Below are 22394 nucleotides of genomic sequence, written 5' to 3' on the forward strand. Positions count from 1 at the left end.
GAACAGGTGACTTCTTACTGACACTGATAAAGTGCCTATGAATGTTATAATCTTCATGAACATCTTCCTTCTGAAGTCCCTTTTCAATCTGATCCCATTTCTTTAGATGTTGTGTAGCAACTTGTCAGCAAAATAAGTTGACACAGCTTTTGTGTATCATCTTTGCATATCAGTCAGAAATAAATCAAAAAGTAGTATACAGTATCCATGCATTGCAATAATGGACTGTAGCGAGAATCAAACAAAACAGAACTGCTTACAATGTGTTTTACGATGTGTCATATTAGTAATTCTGCCCTGATTTATACATAGGTATTTTAACTCTGATATTTGCTGAATCAAAGCCATGGAGACATCATTGTAATACATAGACAAACGTATTAACTGCTGCAGAGACAGAAAAGTCATAGAAATCTCAGTTTAAGGAGTTAATTGTTCAGTTTTTTGTTTGCATTAACTTCATCTATATTAATGCATAATTCTGAATTTACCTAGCCGTCAATAGTTGTAGAGAGCCTTTGACAACAATTCCAACAATACCGATATCATGCTGTTGGCTTCTTCCTGGCCTGAGATCCAGCCTGATATATCTATCAGCCTTTATCATAAAATTATATTCAGATTCTCCTGTAGTAGGTGGGCACTTTCCACGGCACGGATCGCACACCCGTGTCCCTCTCTGTAGCGGCTCCGATCCCCAGCCTGCTCTTACCTCTCCGCGGTCCTGCTCTTCTCCCAACTAGGCCACGCGTGCGTCCCCACTTTTGAGGGCGCGCACTGGCACTCGAAGATTTAAAGGCCAGCGTATCGCTGATCGGCGCTGGCACTCCCAGGTTTCTTTAAAGGCCTGCTGTTCCCATGATTCCCTGCTAGATCTTTGAGCTCTATTGTCTTAGAGATAGCTTCCTGTTCCCTGCGCTTGTTCCCTGTTCTGTTCTGCCTGAATTCCTGTTGTTACCTCGGACCTGACCTGTGACCTTGCATCTGTTACACTTGCCCTGACTCCATGCCTGTTTTCCTGATGTTGAGCCTGGATCACGTTTCTGTACTGCGACCTTGGCTGCCACCGCGGGCAAGCCACACCTGTGGCACCCTGCCGCAGCATGTTCATCCCACTTTGCGGCAGGCACTGGTGAAGACCAGGTGCCACTTAGATTCCGTTCCCAGGTGTCGGCTAGGACCATCTCCCACGGTAGTCCAGGGGGTCCACTGACCCCGAACCCTGACATGTGGCATCAGCTAAGGATGCTTGAGCTTTCCCTCATCTCCCTAAATGCTGACCACTTTCACATGCACTGTCACTAGAAGCCCAACCACGTGGCACAGAATCTCAAGATGAAGCCTCAGCTCAGCGTTAGATGGATAAAACTTTATTGATCTTCAAAGAGGAAATTTTTGTCATTTCACAAACATATAAAACAACAACTAAAATATGACACACATAACAATACATGCAATACAATACAACGTCATAAACAACATCTACATTAATAGGTACTTGGAGTTAGCTAGGCCCTTCAAGCTCTTTATTATTACTTCTGTACAACACAGATGTGACCCTAACTTAAATTCAATGTTAGTTTTATATCCTCACATCCATACTAACATGTGTAAAAGGTGTAACTATACACACTACCTCGTATGTCCCAACTGTCCAAGCTGGCCAGTGGGAGGTAGGTACTGGGACATCAACTCTTTGAATACAGAGATAATGCAGAAAGCATCTCTCCGCCTCTACTGTGTGTAGCAGAGTGGGCAGGCGTGATCTTATGATGTCATCCTGCCTGCCGGCTTCACTACTACACACAACAGGTGAGCAGTGGAGGAGAGCAGCTGCAGATAGAACGGGTAAAGCTGAGTATTATTTTTTTATTAAGCCGCAACAGGGTGGAGGTGGGGGCACAATGTGAGAATGAGTTGCTGTGGGGGTAATATGAGGGGAAGATTCTTGTGGGGGTAGTATAAGGGAGAGATGTATGGGAGGAATAATCTTCTAACTCCTATTCTTTGAGAATGCAGAGTTCATGAAAGTTGTACAGATGTGATAACTATGTGTCCATCTACTTTATGGCAGGGGTTCTACATCTTTATGAAGACAGGACCCACTTTTTGTGAAGAATTTTCCTTGCTGCCAATAGACTGTTTACATGTTAGATCCCATTTAAAAACTCCAAAAAAGCACTCCCTAGGTTAGGTACAAGAAAGGTTCTTTAGATTTGTTCTTAAGTTAAAATTCTATGTGCAGTAAGTCAGAACAGGTATATTTTCCGGACAAAATTTTGATTTGTCCTTGTGATTTTTACAATTTTGTGCTGTCATTGGAATGACAATTGTCAATAAAGTTTCATAAGAGATACCTTACAGCAGATCATAACGGCTTGGGACTTCACCAGAGGTCACAGTGGCCAGAAAGGTCCGTCTTCAACTAGGGGTCTTCTGTAAGTTGGGTGCTTAAGTCAGGGACCGCCTGTAATGGGTTTAGTCTTTGTCTTCCTTTATTCTTCATAACTTCTGCTATGCTCCTGTATTCTACCCCTCTCCTGTATTGGTCCCCTACTCCACTTTTATATCTCTTCTTTGCTCCAGTTTTATGCCTTCTCTCCATTAACGTATAACGCTTCTTTTCTCACTATGTGTATCTCAGCATAATGGCATCTTGTCAGCAACTATGACATGAGGAGGAGGGAGAATTAACTTATTTTTATTGGTTATTAAATAACCATATAGTTGAAAGCTGCCAACACTTTTTTTGTGGCTTGTGACTCCGTGGAGGTCTGTATACAATTCCCCGGTATGGAGGGTGGGAGTGGGACCCACAGTTTTGGAAACCATGATGTATGATATGAAGATCACTTTGGTTGCATTTCCTTTTTTCAGCCCCTTTTGTAATACAAATGCTTGTTGATACATCACAGGACAGCGCAGAGAAATTAGGAAGGTCCCACAAAATATTCGGTTCAGATGTGTACTGTGTAGAAGACATTCCAAGGAAGCCTTTTAAACAAGGCAAAGCTAGTGGGGACTTGATGCACTTCATGGTGTTTCCTCTAGGGATCAGCCTCTGCAGAGCAGATTTTCACCTTTTACAACTGAAAAGTGGATATTTAATATTAGTTCAGTGAGACTCCATTTGTCATTTTAACTTTTCTGCTTGGATGGGTATAGTAGTTTGCTTTTACACTTTTTGTGCCATGTAAGTCGAAGAATTTGACCTCAGGAAACTTGTCAAGAAACACATTTTTTTACTTTCTGTTATTGGAAGCATTTAACTGGTACATATTTTTGTTGAAGATAATTCAAGTGACATTTTTTTAAAGAAAACTAACAAAGATTTTGGTACACAAGAAAGGTATCACAAGAGATTTTTTTTTTCAAAGAAAACAAAGCATATAAGGGAAGATTTATCAAGCTGTCTAAAAGTCAGAATATTCTTAGTTGCCCATGGCAACCAATTACAGCTCAGCTTTCATTTTACCAGTGCTCATGAATATTTTAAAGGGGAGCTGTGATTGGTTGCCATGGGCAACTAAGAATATTCTGACTTTTAGACAGCTTGATAAATCTGCCCCATAATTTCTTATTGCCAATTCATAATTTTAAGATTATCGTAAAGGGTCCACATATCAAATTTATAACCAATGCCATTGTATAATTTCTGCAAATTAAGAATCAATTCTTAAAGGGTACCTGTCACCAGAAGGCAGAATTTCACTTGTGACAAGTCTAAATAGACACTGCAGAGCACATTAAATGACACCTGGATTGATAGTTCTGCTCCCCTCTGTTCCCGTAATATCCTCTAATAAAGATTACCCTGCCAACAAGTCCTTGCCAAGTCCTGGGGTGATGTCTCTTTTCAAACTGATACGCTCGCCTGCTTATTTACATAACCTTCCGCTCAGCCCCGGCTGCTAATCATTCATTTATTTCCCCTCCCACTTGCTCCCTCTTCTCATGGTGACGTCAGCTCACGGCACAGGACACCCCACCCCACGGTGAGGCGTGCAGCCTGGTGCCTACGCAGTTCGGGGCTTGCGGTGTTCCGTCTCTCCGCATTTCAACTTGGCAGCGCTCAGGTACGCAATCTACACAGGGAGTTTGTGTACCTGAACACTGCCTAGTTGAAATGCGCAGAGATGGCAAGCATGCACAGTTTGCTGCAGGGTGCATTAAACCGCGAACTGCGCAGGCACCAGGCTGCACGGCTCACCGTACAGGCGTGAGGTTTCCTGTGCAGTGAGCCGACGTAACCATGAGAAAAGTGGGAGGGGAAATAAATGAATGTGCTTCGTCATGTGATGTTACACAGGTGTATGGCTCATTATAACATACAGCTCTGACTACTCTCTGCGATGTAACGAGCCGTGCACCTGTGTGACATCACATGACCATGGACCAGTGTTTATCAACAGCAAGTAAACAGAGATGTTTCCTGTAGAATGAGAGCAAGCGGAGATCTAGAAAACCTTGAGGAGTTGATACAGAATGTATATTGAAAAATGTTATAGTTTGTAATTACCGGAACAATATTAATTATTTGCTGTAATGCGCTTAAAGTGGATGACACCTTTAAAGGTGTTTGTTGTGATATCCAAGAATTTGATCAAAAATTTTTAAAAAACAACAATAGTTACCTATTTAATCCCCAGTAGCTTTAAGTTCAACGCTGTAGGGATTGCTATCAGTAGAAACATGCATCTATGCTTACGTTGCAGTTATTCAAAAATCTCAGTAGTGTATAGTATGTGTCATGTCAGGAGGGTGGAGAGTGCCCCAATACAAAACTGTCCCCAACTGAACTAAGTTCCCTGCACTGAATTATGTAAGAGACACGGAGAAGGGAAAGCCAAAAGTAATCAGGGGTAAATGTAGTCACAACCAGGCCGCAACAGTGCCGCAACAGTACCGGATGTGTGTGTGTAGCAAGCTCTAGCTGCAATGCAAATGCAATACCGGGCAGCTAGGGCAATCTCTAAATAAGTGTTGTATGTCTAAGTGTATCCTGGTATGCCTCTGATGACGAAACAATCAGTAGGGTCGATGCAGAAACGCGTCAGGCAGGGACATAATTGAGACAGACCTACTATATACAGCCACTGATAATAGGTGTTACAGCGGGAAGCTAACCTGTGCTCCTGTGATTGCGCCTACTTGTTTCTTGGTGCATGTTATCGGACTTCGGTGGGCACATATGTGTTTGGATTGCCATCTGAAGGTGTACCTTGAAAAGCCTGAATGAATACTTATGGCTATTTCTAGCAGATTTTTAATGATATTTTGAATAAAGATTTTAAACGTTCTAATCAGGCAGATAATTCTTGTGACAACAGCAGGACGTGAACAGTGTATTGATAATACTTTTTGAAGCTGCTGAATGAAAGGGCTCTTCAGCATAATTTTCTAAGTTGATTTTAGAAGGAAGGAGGCCATATATTCACAAATATATGAAGATTACCAAATAAATGTCCCTGTTTTATCATGCTTGATTTTTATGGTAGATTTCCTTTTCATTTATTTTAATTTATATAATTGAAAATTATGTGTTTACAACTGTGAATGATTTTGTAATTTTTTACTTCTGTCATAGGACCAATATGAGAAAGCCAGCATAAGCAGTAGCAGCAGTAGCAGTGGGATCGCAAGCTGCAAGAGTGACATGTCAGAGAGCACTTACATTCCCATTGGACTGCTACAACCAAATAACAGTGATAAAAGTTCAGATGTTTTTCTTCCAGATCATTGCTACTCCATAGACAATCTTGGCAAAGGTATGTTAATTTTTTAAATTTAGGTAAAATATTGGTTGATATGAGAGACAGAATCTATGTGGTATAAATTCAGTTATCTTAGAGAAAGGTCAAGTCTGATATTGTCAGGTTTTCTGCAGATAGTTGCACCCTTCAGAAATATGGAGGGTAATGTTATAAGATACTTCCCTGCGTTGCCAATTACAGTTCAGATGGTAAGGATTAAAATGATGCAAAGCTAAATTAAAGGAAATTTACCATCAAAATCCATCATGATAAACCCGGAACACTTCCTCATAGATCTAGGCACAGTGACTGTGGTAATCTTCTTTGTAATCCATGGCCTCCTTCCTTTTAAAATCCACTTTTTAATTTATGCTAATTTGTTACACTTTAAAGAGCACTTCCCCCTTCCATGTGTACTGCAACTTCCTATTTTGCAGTGAGATTACATCAGGCAGAGGGAGGGGTGAGGTCCTGAGGGAGCAGAGGTTGAGGGTGAGACTGTGTAGCAGCCTGTGAATCTGCAGCCTGGAGGGGATTTGTTAACTACCCCATGAGCCCTTGAGGCTAATTAGCATCATTTTAAAAGTTGATTAGCGCAGTCAAGGTGCCTGGATCTATTAGAAAGTTTGTCATGCTTGATTTTGATGCTTTATTTCTTTTAAGTAAGAACTCTCCTTAAGGAAACTTTTCCCGTCCTCATGAAATAGATAAACTGGTTTGGCTTCCATCTGTCATATCATTTCAGCATTCCAAAAAAGTCATGCTTAATGTTAAGGGGGCTGCTTTACCTGATAGCTAATAGGCAATGTTTTCCTTATCCCATCCTGGAAATGTATTTGCATACTTCATGCACGCATTCCAAAATTGTCATATTCTTTGAAACCTTAAGTATACAGTTATAGTAGCTCTTTTTAAGTATGTTCTTACAGAATCTCATCTTTCCAGAAAAAAAAAACTGTAGTAATGAACAGCACGTATTTCACCCCATTCAGTAAATAGCTATACCTTCTAAAACTACATAGTTCCCTTACAAATAGCTTTATTACACACCATTCACGCTTGGTTAAAACACTGCCTGATATTGTATTTTAATGTAAATCAGTGGTATAACTATTGCACAAATTCTGATGCTTACAGTTTGGTTTGACCATTGAAATAAATGACTGGGACCGGTAGCCATAAAAACAGCCATAAGTGATAATTGTTTACTTAGAAGGGATTGGCCACTTTACCTCATGTTTTTTTTTTTAATATGTGTGTAAGTGTGGGCGGCAGGATATTAGGTAATTTACAAATATACCATATATTCTGGCGTATAAGACAACCTGGTGTATAAGACGACCCCCCCTACTTTCCTGTTAAAATATAGAGTTTAAGATATATTCGCCGTATAAGACTACCCCTTTTCCAACGCATACAAATCATCGGTAAAAATAATTAAAAAAAACAGATTTGAATTCAACATTTTTTTCATTTAAATTCTTATGACATGCAGGTATATAGCAGGAAAACTGTCCCTTATAAACATAAGGCATACAACAACAACATTACCATCGTCCATTTTACTGTAAATGTTACCATACTGTACCTTAAATTTTTATTTTATTAAATATTTCATGCCATGTACTCAGAAGCGGGAAAAAAATTCCAAATGCAGTGAAAATGGTGAAAAAACGCATTTGCTCCATTTTCTTGTGGGCTTGGATATTACGTCTTTCACTGAGCGCCCCAAATGACATGTCTACTTTATTCTTTGGGTCGGTACGATTAAGGGGATACCAAATTTGTATAGGTTTTATAATGTTTTCATACATTTACAAAAATGAAAACCTCCTGTACAAAAATTATTTTTTTGATTTTGCCAACTTCTGGCGCTAATAACTTTTTTATACTTTGGTGTACGGAACTGTGGGTGGTGTCATTTTTTGCGAAATTTGATAATTTTTTTCAATGATATAATTTTTAGGACTGAACGACCTTTTGATCAGTTTTTATAGATTTTTTTTATATTTTTCAAAATGGCAAAAAAGTACCATTTTCGACTTTGGGAGCTATTTTCCGTTACGGGGTTAAACGCATTGAAAAACCGTTATCATATTTTGATAGATCAGGCATTTTCGGACGTGTCGATACCTGATGTGTTTATGATTTTTACTGTTTATTTATATTTATGTCAGTTCTAGGGAAAGGGGGGTGATTTGAAATTTTAGGTTTTTTTTATTTTAATTTTTTTTTTTTTAACTTTTTTTTATTTTTACTATTTTTCAGACTCCCTAGGGTACTTTAACCCTAGGTTGTCTGATCTATCCTATCATATACTGCCATACTACAGTATGGCAGTATATGGGGATTTTCCTCCTCATTCATTACAATGTGCTATCAGCACATTGTAATGAAGGGGTTAAAACGAAATAGTCTTGGGTCTTCGGTAAGATGGCGGCGCCCATGCACCGCTATCTTTTTGAGGCTACCGGCAGCTTTGCCGGCAGCCATCGCTGTGAAAACACCCGTGATCGGTGCTAGGGTGTTACCGGTAAGCCTTTGCTGCAATATGCAGCAAAGACTTACCGGTTATGGAGAGGGCTCAGCCCGTGAGCCCTCTCCATGCAGCGCGACCCAACCGCCGCCGTGAATACACGGCGGGCGGTCGCGATTACCGGCGTATAAGACGACCCCAGACTAGACAGAAGATTTTTCTGTCTTCAAAAGTCGTCTTATACGCCGGAATATACGGTACATCTATTAAAAGTTCTGCACCACTTGATATGTATCAGCCAGACATTAATGGGTGCAGATGGAAGGTCATGGGATCTCTAGCTGTCCATGAACAATCACCAGTTAGAAATCACATGACCCTCCATCTGCGACCACTTAATGGACAGAAATCTCTGGCTGATGAGACAGGAGGCTTCACTTTACATATCAAGAAAGCAGAACTTTTAACCTCTTCCATACATGCGCTGTAATAGGGTGGAGCCCTCTCTATAGCCGGTAAGTCTTTGCTGTTATCCCGTCGATCACCACCAGCAAAGCTGCTGGCAGCTTCAAAAGATTGTGGCGCATGGGCAGCGCTATCTTGGTGAAAATCGTCGCTCCCCGTGACGTCATCTGGGGGCAGTGATCAGTTGCCACCGCAGCCTCAGGTCTTCCAAAGCTGTCTCGTTTTAACCCATTCATTACAATATAGTATGGCAGTATATGGTAGGATCGATAAGACAACCTAGGGTTAAAGTACAGTAAAGGCATTTTTTTGCCATTTTGAAAAATATTAAAAATTTAATAAAAAGTGATCAAAAGGATTTACTGTCCTAAAAGTGGTAGCATTGAAAACGTCATCAAAATTCACAAAAAATGACACCACCCACAGCTCTGTACACCGAAGTATCAAAAAGTAATTAGCGCCAGAAGATGGCAAAATAAAAAAATTTGTACAGGAGGTTTTAATTTTTGTAAATGTATGAAAAAATTATAAAACCTATACAAATTTGTTATAACCGTGATGGCACCGACCCAAAGAATAAAAAACACATGTCATTTGGGGCCCACCATGAAAGCAGTAGAATCCAAGCCCACAAGAAAAAGGTGCAAATGCGTTTTTTCATCATTTTCACAGCATTCGGAATTTTTTTCCCGCTTCCCAGTACACGGCATGGAATATTAAATACCATCACTATGAGGTGCAATTTGTTATGCAGAAAACAAGCCATCACACAGCTCTTTAAGTGTAATTTTTGTGATTTTTGAAGGTGGGGAGTGAAAAATGCAAATGAAAAACAAAAAAGGGCCAGGTTGTTAAGGGGTTAATAGATGTATTAATGGTTAATTAAGATGGTTAATTACCTAATATCCTGCCCCCCCACAATTACACACACATTACAAAAAACATTTAAGTGGCCAAGCCTTCTTATGTGTACAACATATGAGTACACATGACATGTTATTATTAACTATGATTCCCATTGTATGTTTGTGCTTTACCTGATTATGTGATAATCAAGACTTGTTGTTTTCTGTCAGATGTATTTTCAGAACTTGAAGATGAACTGGATGCCTCTGAGAACTCAAGCTGCTCTAGCTATTTTAAAGGACCAACGACAGGTATGAATATTATAATATCTAACACATGAAGCTGTTTGTGTGTCTGTGTGTATTTATGCATGTATGTCCAGTAAAGGAATCTGCACCGATACATTTACATTCACCAAAAAATTAATTTGAGCTCTGATTGGTTGCCATGTCCAATTAGAGCAATATTGCTCACAGACACTTCTGATAAATCTCCCCAAACAAAGTAACAGTCAGAGACAGTCACTGAAAGAAATGGTCAGAGAAGTCACTGAAAGAGATGGGCAGAGACAGTTTAAACCCTTACCATATTTGGACGTTCCTGAATGTCCTGTAGTGGAAGGGGGAGTATTAAGAGGGCTCACGGGCTGATCCCTCTTCATTATGCACAATGCAGCAAACACACACGATCGTTGCTAGCGAATGGGCACTGCCATCTTGGCTCCGATTGTCGCTCGACATGACGTCATTGGGAAGTGGTGATCCATTGCCCTGACAGCCTTGCTCACACAAAGACCCGAGGCTGTCATCTTTTAGGCTGTCTATTACAGATGATGTGCAAAATCCTTATATACTGCCATACTGTAATATGGCAGTATATGGTAGGATCAATCAGACAACCTAGGGCAGTGGTGGCGAACCTATGGCACGAGTGCCAGATGTGGCACTCGGAGCCCTCTATATGGGCACTCTTGCCATCACCCCAGGGTAGAGTTTGCCATACAGGACTCAAGGTCACTTGCAGTCCCAGGCAGCCCAGGACCCTGTTCAATGATAATTCAAACTACTTCTCCTTCTTTCTACTGTATTGGTGTCCTCAGCTGCCTATACAATTTAATCCTGTGAAAGAGCAGGGAGTTATACGTTACTGCTTCAATTGTTGCATTGGCACTTTGCGAAAAATATGTGGGTTTTGGTTGTAGTTTGGGCACTCGGTGTCTAAAAGGTTTGCCATCACTGACCTAGGGTTTAAGTAACCTAGGGGATCTGAAAAATAGTCAAAAATAAAAAAATTTAAAAAGTAAAAAAAAATATATATATATTTTACAAAAACGTGAAAAGTAGTATAACGGAAGTACTTGTCTGTTGTCCCATCCCATGATTCTGGTATTTTGTATTGTATGACTGCAATTCATTAATTACCTTAATGAATTGCAGTCATTGTAATTTTCCAGTCAGCAACTATTCGAGTATAATTGAAATGTTTTTGAACAAACTGCCTATGATAACAGTATTTTTTTAAAACACTCAAAATGGATGTTTTAAATTATTATGCACAGCAGAGTTTTCAACCTTTTCATTTTTATTAAGAACCAAAAATGGTCATTTGTGACATTATAAGCATAAGCCGGTTATCACAAACTGAAATCAAACAGTTTTCAAGTAAAAAATTTATTCTAGGCGATGTTACATTTGCACATAGGACCCCTTGTAGGAATGGAGCTTCTGAACTCTCTCGTCCATTGAATTGTAAGTTTTTGGCTGGTTTCTGCTTCAATTGTTTTGCATGAGGACAGAATACCATCCCAGAGCTGTTGCTAAGATGTGAACTGCCTCCTGCCATCTTAGACACTCCTTTCGATGATGCTCCATAGGTTCTTAATGGGGTTGAGGTTAGGGGAGCATGGTGGCCACACCATATGTTTGTCACCTATTATGCCCATAGCAGCTTATAAAAGGATTAGGCAGTTAAAATGTAGCTTCCTGATTCTTTCCTTGGAATATTTGAGGGATTGGCCAAAACATATCTAATTTTTAGTTGAGCTTAGGTAAAATAATTTATATACTGTAAATTATCAAACCTGATTAATACTGTGCAGTGGATCGGTGTGGGGCATGCCGCTGCTACGTAATGCTTATAGGTTGTGCCCATTCAGGTCAGACCTGGCGTAAAATTGCTGTGCTGCGCTGTCGGCCGCTGGGATTTATCAGGCGGATGGAACCTCAGAATAACTTGGCGAGTATGGGGCAGCATCATCACACAAGGGTGAGCTTAGCTGATGTGCTATATTTTAATGAGCAGGAACCAGTGTCCTATACTTACCACTGTCCCTAGGGACTCAAACTATAGGCTTTTGCCATAGGTCCAGCTTAGGGCTGATAGTACCTCACTATTTCTGGATAATATAGGGAGAATCCTGTCTGCAACTGCATAATAATGAATGACATTTGGGAGGCAGTGAAATTAACTCATCTCATCTAAACACATTGTTGCCTCTTGACAGTGTCCCTATATCCCATGTTACTAGAAGTTTGGGCACTGCTTGTTTGTAACTTTAAGTTTCTTCACTGAATCGGTCTTAATAAATATGAAATAAAATTTACATTTTATCCTATCACCTTTGCCCAGGTGGATAAAAAGGGATTCTTTGGTCGCAAGCTGGCCGACCTTTTGGTAAAATTTGTCATTGGTCGGTACCCTTGTCCACCCAGTGCCTCTATTCCTGTAGGGTCCAGTTATTCCCCCCCCCCTCATTTGGGGGCTTGCTTTTTTGTTTAGCATCATCACACTTAGTACCAGCTTATGATTAATATGGCCCCAAAACTCCACTGCTATGCTCCTCCTTTTGTTTCAACTCTATATTTTGTATCAACTCTATATACAGGCAGTCCCCGGGTTACATACAAGATAGGGTCTGTAGGTCTGTTCTTTTTTTTTTTTTTTTTTTTACATTACATGACATCTTTGTATTATCATCAAATATCCATAATACATTACATGAGATCTTTATAATAACATCATATACAGAGCTCCCTGCAATTAAGAGCTTCCAACACGTTGCCAAAATGTCATGATATCAGCATCCGCGTTAATAAGCGAAATCGGTCGATAAGATTCCGCTTCCAGTGGGTCTTTATTTTTTTTTTGTATCAGGACTATACTTGCCTCATACCACGAATCAGGCAACTTACCCTCCCTTTGAGCAAATTCCCAGATCTCCACCATAAGTGGTAGAAGAATAGCTCCGAATCTACTATAGATTTCCAGAGGCAACCCATCCAGTCCCGGGGAGGAATTACGTCTGGAGGATGCAAGGGACTCCTCAAGCTCCGAACTAGTTATAGGGCGAGATAGCATATCTGCCCTCTCCGTCGAGAGAGAGGGAAATTGGATGTTATCGAAGAATTGCCTTATATCCCCTATTGACGCCTTCAGATCTGAGGAGTAAATACCTTGAAAAAATTTTTAAAAAATTTCTCTGATCTCCTGAGCATTGGCAGTTACCTCCCCAAAATTGTTTTTAATAGCTGTTATTCTATTTACCTCCTGTTGTTTTTTAACTTTCTGCAGAAGCCCCTTTGAAGGGGCACCACTCTCACAATGTGCCTTCTGATCCAAAAAAAATAATTTCTGCATCGCCTTGTTTGCAATTAATCTATTATATTCCTCTTGTGCCCTATTAAAGCTATCGTGCCGCTCTTTCGATCCGCTCTCCAGAAAGGCCCTTTCTTTTTCTTTCACCTCCTTTTTTAATGTCCTCTCCTGTCTGGCCCATTGCTTTCGCAGGTATATGATTTCTGAATTTAATATCCCTCTAAGAAAAGATTTCATTGCATCCCACATTAGCCCAAGGTTCTCCGCGGTTCTATTGGCCGAAATAAATCTACATAACTCTTCCTTAATTTTGTCTTCATCCGTCAATAGAACCAGCCAGTGCGCGTTAAGTTTCCAAAACCTAAGAGCAGGTTTCTTAGAACCGGATAACTCAAGGACCAATGGGGAATGATCAGAGATGGAGCGATTATCATATCGGATTTTCCCCACCCAATCGATGGCAAGATCATTGGCCAAAGCTAAGTCGATCCGGGAAAAGGTATTATGGGAGCGATTATGACATGAGAATATCTGCCGTTCCCCCTTTAAGGATCTCCACACATCTCTCCAACCCACTTCCTGGCAGAACCTAGCGAAGGGGGTGTCTACCGCCTCTATGCCTGCCAGATTTCTTTTCCCTATACGATCTTTCTTGTCCGACATTACAGCATTGAAGTCACCGAGAACCAGGACGGGACAGTCGCCCACCTTTTCCAAAAACCGCAATAGACTTTTCAGGACATCATATCTAAAAGGGGGAGGTATATAGACTCCTGCCACAACACATTTGATACCCTCTAGTACACCTAACAAGAATACGTATCTTCCGTCTGGATCACACCTTGCATCCAATACTTGGAAGCCGACTGATCTATGAACCAGAATAGAGACACCTCTAGAAAATGAGGAGAAAGCTGAATTATACACATGGCTGGCCCACCTCCTATCTACTAGAGCCAAGGAATCTTTATCGAGATGTGTCTCCAATAATATAACAATTGCGGGTAGTTGTTTAACAATATAGTCAAAAATAATACAGCGTTTCAAGCGGTCTTTTAGCCCTCTTATGTTCCACGATATAAACCTAGTACCCATATGCAACACCCTCGCCGATGCAATGGCGAGGTAGTGCTTGCGAATACGTCCCACCTGCATGTACCTACATTACGTTACATGGTCCTGATAGGACATAGGGGTATTGCAGTGGTGAATCCTGCCTGGCAAGGCAGAGGTTAAGTATTTTGTATGATGCAAGATGCTATTGTCCAATCATATGTGTTACATCCTGTCCTTTGTAAGCTGAGATGTGATTGGAGGAGCAGCCACCACCTGACCAAAGGGAGGTAATAAAACCTCTGGTCAGGAATGTTCTAGTGTAGTCTCTCTCAGGAGAGAGAAGAGATTCTAGGAGGATTCCAGTAGGTCTTTCCAGAGATCTTTTCAGAGAGATTCTGTTGTAGGAGAATCAGTGAGTGAGTGAGTAATCTCTAGCATACCAGACCAGTGCAGGAAGAGCCTAGCCCCTGCCTGAAGAGTGGAGCATTAGACTAGAGTTAGTGTAGTGAGGAAAAGGGGTATCATCTTACCTTTGAAGGTGATACCTGAAGCCCTACAGGACAAGCTGAAGCTTCCTACCAGGACACAGCTGCCTCCCAGCCTGCCCTCTACTCCCAGGCTGGTGAACTATCTCCTGAGGCTCCCTCCAACTCACATCTCGGCACCCTACCTACCTGTTAAAGGCACGTTGCTGCGGTTCCTGCCGGTTCAAATAAAGAACTGTAAGTTGTTTTCTTCAACTTCTGTCTCCGTCTGGTCCCTGCTAATACGGCTGCCTTCATCACCGGCACCCTGTCCATCACCCAGAGACTCACACTCGGGACATTAAGGGGTTGCCCCAGGGAGATCCGCTATAGCAGCCTCTCCCTCATCTTTTCTTGCCAACACCACCCTGCTGGAGACCTGCCAGGCTGTAGGACAGCCCTCCGGTTCCCCCGTACCAAGCACCGTGACCATAGCGTGCTTAGGCCGCAACCGCCAGCCACTCCGGTACCGCGGGCCCCGGCTGTCTCCAGGCCTCACCTCAAGGGCTAGGCCCCGGTGGGGGATGTTGCACATATATTATACCTACACGGAAAAAAAGAAGGAGAACAACGGACAAAAATAGAAAGCACCCTACGACCAAACAACATCCCCAGCATCGGATCATCCCTCCCCCCCAAAACCCACCAACCTGTCCTACCATAGTAGAACTCTTCCTACTTCAGCCACTTACCCGCCCCCACCCAACCCCATCACCCCGATTGCTGACCTGTACCAGAATATAGTGAGATAAATATCTACATTCATAATCCCTTAAGATCTAACCAGTCTGAAACTTGTTCTGGCATACTGAAAAACTGGGACTGACCTTGAAAAATAATTTTTAGTTTGGCCGGAAACATCAATGAATAAATAATACCCTTATCTCTCAACCTTTTTTTCACCTCCAGAAAACTTTTTCTTTTCTGGAGGGTGTCCTTAGAAAAATCCGGGTATATTGCAACTTTAGCGCCTTGAATTGATAGTTCTTTTAGTTCACGTGCTCGTCTCAATATCGTATCACGATCTCTCGAGAGTAACGTTTTACAGATAAAGGTACTGGGGGTATTCCCCGGGATATAAGGACCCGCCGGGATTCTATGTGCTCGCTCGATGTCAAAATTCGGGGAGAGTTGCTCCTTCCCTATTTCCTTCAAGAGCCACTCTTTAATGAAACTTACAGGGTTCTCTCCCTCAGCTTTTTCTGGTATCCCTATTAGTCTTAAGTTAGCTCTTCTTGAGCGATCCTCCATATCCGCAATTTTCCCTTTAAGGGCCTTATTCTCTACCTCCAACCAAGAAGTGATTTTTTTGAGAGTACCCACCTCCTTCTCAATATTGGTCATTTTATCCTCTGCGATTTTCTGTTTGTCTCTTATCCTATTCAACTCCTCTCTCAAGAGGGAGACATCTCCTCTCAGAGCTCCCACCTGATCTGTAAGTCCCAATATTGCTGAGTTGCATGTTTTTATGGAGTCTAAGATCTCTCTTAGCATAGCGTTTTCTCCCCCGACACTTGCATCGTCCCCATCCTGTTCCTCCCCCTCTAGCATAGCAAATCTCAAACCTTGTAATTTATTTTTAGGGTTTTGACCATCATTTTCCAGATTTTTCTGCGTAGTCAAACCAGTACGTGTTTTAACTGGGGGAGACTTCCATAGTTTATCCAATTTGGTGGAATTATCCCCTTTAGCCCCTCCTTTCTCTTTCTCCTTAGGGGAGGCTGCCCCCACGGACTTCCTTGAGGTATTTTTGGGAGGCATAGCTGACGTCAATCTCTGGCCAGTATGTGTACCCCCTAAACAGCCGATGCTATACTTCCGGACATATATCCGGACCCAGATATTGCAACCCAGAAATAGAAAAACATATACTGCACAATTGACAATAAGCCCAAAATATCCTGCATACAAAGATTGAAAATGACAAAGAAACCAGCAAGTCCAAAAAGCGAGTCCGCTCAACCTAACACAGTATTAAGTTAACAAAGAGTTAGTATACAGGGTTAGTAAACAGCTGTTATATTATAGACTTGGTTCTTAACCTCTTAATGCCCCCATGACAAGAGCTTGCAGGGAAATGCCTTGCCACCCACAATGTTAAGTTAGTTAAATTAGAAGATGCAGACAGCTGGCAAATAGCGGGCAGATAGCAGGCAGTTAGGAGGCGGATAGCAGGCAGAAGTTAGGTTGGTTATACCAAAATCGAAGTTAATACCGGTTGGCAACGAACCCGGATATTGCAGCTCCGATATAAAAAAACATATACTGCACAGCAAACAAAAAGCCCAAAAATGTTCTGCATACAAGGATTGAAAGTGGCAAGAAGCAAGCGAGTCCAGAAACTGAGTCCGCTCAACCTAACAGGGTGTTAAGTTAGTAGAGAGTTTATATACAAAGTTAGTATAGCACTAATGCCACGTTATTATTATATTATAGTCTTAGTTCTTGACAGATTAATGTCCCCGTGGCGGGAGCTTGCAGAAATATAACTTGCCACCAACGATGTTAAGTTGGTTAAATTAAGAGATGCCGATGGCTGGCAGATAATGGGCAGATAGCAGACAGATAGCAGGCACATAGCAGGTACATGTTAGGTTGGTTAGACAAAAGTCAAAGATGATGCCGATTGAAGGCAGCTTAATACATGGGAGAGGAGGATTAGGTCCAGATACATCTCACCCGTCCAGTCGAACGACTCCAAACCGCAGTCATCTCAAACGTGGAAAACAGGGACCAATCACAAGGGATTCTCGTCAGCTCTACCACCGGTCACGCCGACACCGAGGACAGCACTCCAGCCACACCGCCTCAGCAGCAACCCTAGAACGCCCTCCTCCGGGTCAGCGCACATCCGGCACGGAACAACAGCGGATTCCCACTCGTCCTCTGAATACCTCCGAATTCCGTCCTCACGGAGCCGTGCGAGCGCCGGGATGTCTCTGCGCCAGAAAGGGACTGCGGGCGGACAACCTCCTCCAACGGGCACCAGGCGCAAAGGGGCCACGTGCCTCGCAGGGCCGCAGGGCCGCCGCGGCACCGCTTCGGCCGAGCCCAAGTCCTCCCCTCCCGGACACATAGGCAACGGTCCGCGGGGTTAACAGCCTCCGGTGTCCATCACAGGTCAGCGTGGAGAGCGGGGAAGGGTGGCGGGCGGCTGTGCAGCGTGACGTGCCTACGTCATGCGGTTACGCTTCCCTGTAGGTCTGTTCTTAAGTTGAATTTGTATGTAAGTCGGGACTGTATACTTTATCATTGTATTCCCAGACAGAACTTTTTTGGTGTCTGTGACAATTGGATTTTAAAAATGTTGGATTGTCATAAGAACCAGGAGTAACAATAAAGCTTAATTACAGACACCAGTGATAACTGTTACAGCTGATTATTGTAGCCCAGGACTAAAGTACAATAAATTACCAACATCCAGAGGTCTGTTTGTAACTAGGGGTTGTATGTAAGTCAAGTGTTCTTAAGTAGGGGACCGCCTGTATTACGAGCCATCACAGGCAGGGTTCTCCTACCAATTGTGTTGTTTCAGTCTAGTTTTGTGTCTTTTGTATTTATTTGTACATTTGTTTTAATGCAATATATGTGAAACCCTTTTCAAATGTACAAACTCATGGAATTAATGGTGATCTTCATTATAATAGCACAAATAATAGTAACAATATCACACAACAATGGATATAAAAGTGGCATCTTGTGACAGCCAGCCAATAATCTATGCACATGGAAGGGTTAGAGCTATATGCGATATCATAAATCTGCTTGCAAAGTTTAGCACTGATGTCAAAGTTGTTAAAGTGTAGTAGCAGAGTAAAAGACGCATAATACCAGAACCCTATCATTTTAACTAGTTTTATAAAATGAGCTACAATGTGCATTATTCACAGTGTTCCGAATATGTAGACATTGATGTGAAAACAAAATTCTTCCACATTAAAGCACTAAATAGAACAATGTGCGAATCAAGAGGTTTCTAAAGCTTAAACAACATGGGGCCAATTATTCAAATAGAAACATTAGAACACAATCTTATATTCCAATTTATCAACTGTGACTATTTAATTAGAGGGAGAGTAATCGGTTGAGGAAAGCGGCTGCTTTATAAATGTGTGTTCCGAGAAAGCATTGCTCTGCCATAAAAGAAACGAAGAAACTTATTTTGTTTTTAAAGGATTATAGTCGTGTCTTCTCTAGATCTATTCCTTCCCTGACCAGTTCCCATATAGACTACCAGGGACTGGAACCAGTTTATGTCATGGCAATCACAGCGACAGGAAGAATGAGCCTTTTTTTATCGTACATGTGTCAGAACTGCAATTATTTCATAAATTAAATAGGGACTTTAAGTTTTAATATTCAATCAACAAGTTAAAATTAAATTAAAATGTCTTTTAGGAAGACTTGTCATCGCCCTTAAATGGGTTTTCCCATGAATTCCGCAGTATAGGGCCAAACTTGTTTATCGGTGGGGGTCTCAGTTATGAGATCTCCGTCAGCTCCATAGAGATGAATAGTGCAGAACTCTCATGGAGCGACGAGGGATCTGACTTAGTTTTCGTGATCTGTGGGGATCTCATCACTGAGACCCCCACCGATAAGCATGTTAGGCCCTATCCTGTGGATCCTGTGCATTTGTGGGAAAACCACTTTAATAACCAGTTCAGCTATTATTTACCTACAGCAGTGTATAAAATGATAGCATAGCTGGGATTGGTTGTTATGGGCAACAAATATACTCTTCATATTAGACTCTTGAAAAAGGCTACTATTAGCCAAAGCATTGCAAAAGACAATGAAACAAAAGAATACAGAGGTTTTTTACAACTGGATTTGGAGTACTGCATTTTTTAAAAATATAATTCTACTTTTACTAGTAGTTTTGGTAAATTAAGGAAACTAAAAAAACTTTTTTTTTGCAGATTTTACACTTGATTCTCTTTGTATTTTGTAGGCACACTAAAACGAAGTATCAGTGCTTCTGGAGGAGAAATATCTCAAACAAAGTAAGTATATTTAGGTTTTGTTATAATTCACCTCTTGCCATTGTGAATTTGAAACATCTTAATTATTTAAAGTGAACCTGTCATCAGGACACACATTTCACCTAATGACAGGTTTCCATAGCTATTTTAATACTAATTACTAATTTGCTTTTATAATTGACATTAATGGTTCCAGTCACAATTAAAAGTATCTATAAGTATTTCTGGCTCTCTTCTAGCAAACTGTATTGAGTCACTGCGGTGTCTGTTACAAAGCTGCAATCTTTCTGTTCTTCCTCCCTTCCTCTTCCATCCTTCATCCCCCTCCCTCGTGCAGCCATTAGCTGACCCCGTTCTCAAAGCCAATCTCTGTCATCTCACGTCTGTTTGAGGAATGTAGATATAGCAAAGCAGATGATGATGATGACAGCAAGAACTCCAACACCCCTGTGACTCAATGAAGTTTGCTGGCAAGGAGCCAGGTATGCTTTTATCAACTTTGAAAAGTGTGAGTGGAGCCAATAATGTTAATTCTAAAAGCAAATTGGGAAACAATTTTAAAATGTCTATGGGAACCTCTTATTAGGTAAAATGTGTATTCCATATAAAAACAGGTTCCCATTAAAAAAGCATCTCCGTATGACTAATTATGCAGTAATATAAAGGGGTTAATCACGTGCTGAAGCAATTTTTTTAGCAAATACATTTTATTATTTATAATAATAAATTATAAAAAGTTAATAATTTACCAATGTACTTTCTGCATCAATTCATTATGGTTTTTCAGATCTCTTATTGATATCATTCTATAGAAAGTGTCTATGTTTAATGTCATTGGATAAAAATCTGTCCATGGTCATGTGATGTCACACAGGTGCACAGCTCATTATAACACACAGCTCTGAATACTTTCTTAAAAAACTTACAAGCTGTGTACCTGTGAGACATCAAATGATCATGGACAGTAACTTGAAGTAAATATAGGCAGGCAGAGATCTAGTGATCAATTGATACAGAAAGTATATTGGAAAATTGTAGAACTTTTCATTACCCAAACAATAACATTTATTTTCTGAAATTGCTAGCAACAACTTTTTAACAACTGTGTAAGTAAATCTGACTGGTCAAAACCTTGTTCAATTGAATTGTACTGTTCATTGTGTTCTGGTGTGAATCCTGCAGCCAAATTTAGACAACAACTTGTGTGTACCTGGCCTTATTTTGACAACTATTCCTATCCTATTGTGAAAATTTTAGGCGTATAAGGCATTTAAATTACTTTTATTTCTTCCTAATGTAACATGAGTACAAAGAATTCATTCATTATTCAGGTAATTGGTGCTCGAATTGGTGATCGAATCACTTATTTTTAACCATTCAATCATAACAGTTGAAGTGAACAGTTCCTCAATATTATATGTCAATAACACTAATAATTTAGTAGTAATACATGTTAAATGTGGCTCGACACCCAATAATACACCATTTCTGTCATATAATGAACATATTTCACTATTAGATTTCATATTATGGCAACTACAAAGTAAGCTCATATATATTTGCTGACAGAGCTCTCCAAATAAATGGTATGTGGCTACCAAGGGTCTAATGAGGGCAACGGGGAACAAACAATTGAATGTAGATATTTTATTGTGTTAGGAAAGCATTGGAGTAAGCTTGTTAGTAACAGTTTTCGACTTCATTGCAATCACTGTAGAATGTACAAAGCGATTCCTGTCTATTAGGTCCATTGGTCATTATAGACATATGACATGATCTTTTGTGTTTGCTTTGATAAGTAGAGTAATAAAATATTTAGGTAGACAGTTTAAATTGGCTATTTGGGTTAGAATACATATCATGAAGTTATGACACTATTGTAGCTCTAGCTAAGTTCTGCATAGAATAATGTGTGTGCTCCTATGTCCTAGCATTATAAGAGCCTCACAGTTTCAGGGAATAAAAATGTTTACGTTAATGTTTTACAAGTCTCAGTGTTTGTCCTGTATTCAATTCTTTAAAGGGCTTTACATTTTTGCAGAGAAATGCGACGGGACATAATCATTAGGTGGAGAAATAAGTATGGATGAAAGGGACAGTGTTCTTTTGTGCATAGTCTCCTTCAGGGATAGTACCTACTTAATGACTGCAAGCAGGACATTTGAATCCCTTGCTCCCCCTCCATATAATGTAACTAACAGCAGTAGGCTAAGAACATAACAAACATGCAGCCTTATGGATGAGGTGCCCTCTATTATCATTCTCAGGATCTCTGCCCCAAATGCACAGATTTATTGTGGCAAGAAGGTTTGGTGTGCATTCTCTTGCCCAACGTCATTACCTGGCACCACTTATCTAAAGGGAGGCTGTCACCAGGAGAGCCATTTTTAGCACTCCCCAAGTCCCCACAGAGCATAGGACAGACACTGCCAAAGAGTTTTTGTATAAAAAAAGGTTTTACAGAAAAAAAGATATGTTATATAGTATCTTTCAATACCATGTGCTGTGTGACTAGGTACTAGGCACCTGGGAGTGGCTGTAAAGGAGCAGTCCCCCCCCCACCCTTGGGAAACCGCTCCTCCATGTGTCCTTTTCAAATAAGGGGGTATCGCTAAGCCAAGTGATGAGCGTTTTCATGTGTTTAAAAAGGACACATGGAGGAGTAGCTTCCCAAGGGTGGGTGGAAACTGCTCTT

The 22394-nt window shown here is 40.9% G+C and overlaps 1 protein-coding gene across 4 annotated transcripts in view; it reads left to right on the plus strand.

The window, feature by feature from the left end:
• NEK10 (NIMA related kinase 10) overlaps positions 1-22394 on the plus strand; it is a 138244-nt gene that overhangs the window by 86617 nt on the left and 29233 nt on the right. For all 4 annotated transcript variants that reach the window (XR_011855892.1, XM_072153601.1, XM_072153603.1 and 1 more), the window contains 3 exons: positions 5588-5768; positions 9771-9851; positions 19669-19720. Coding sequence is in view for 3 of the 4 variants with exons in the window: in XM_072153601.1 (XP_072009702.1) it covers positions 5588-5768; positions 9771-9851; positions 19669-19720 (314 nt within the window). In the remaining variant the exon portion in view is untranslated. The remainder of the gene's footprint in view (positions 1-5587; positions 5769-9770; positions 9852-19668; positions 19721-22394) is intronic.

This window comes from Engystomops pustulosus, chromosome 5, assembly GCF_040894005.1.
Source record: "Engystomops pustulosus chromosome 5, aEngPut4.maternal, whole genome shotgun sequence".
In the NCBI taxonomy this organism is placed as follows: Eukaryota; Metazoa; Chordata; class Amphibia; order Anura; family Leptodactylidae; genus Engystomops; species Engystomops pustulosus.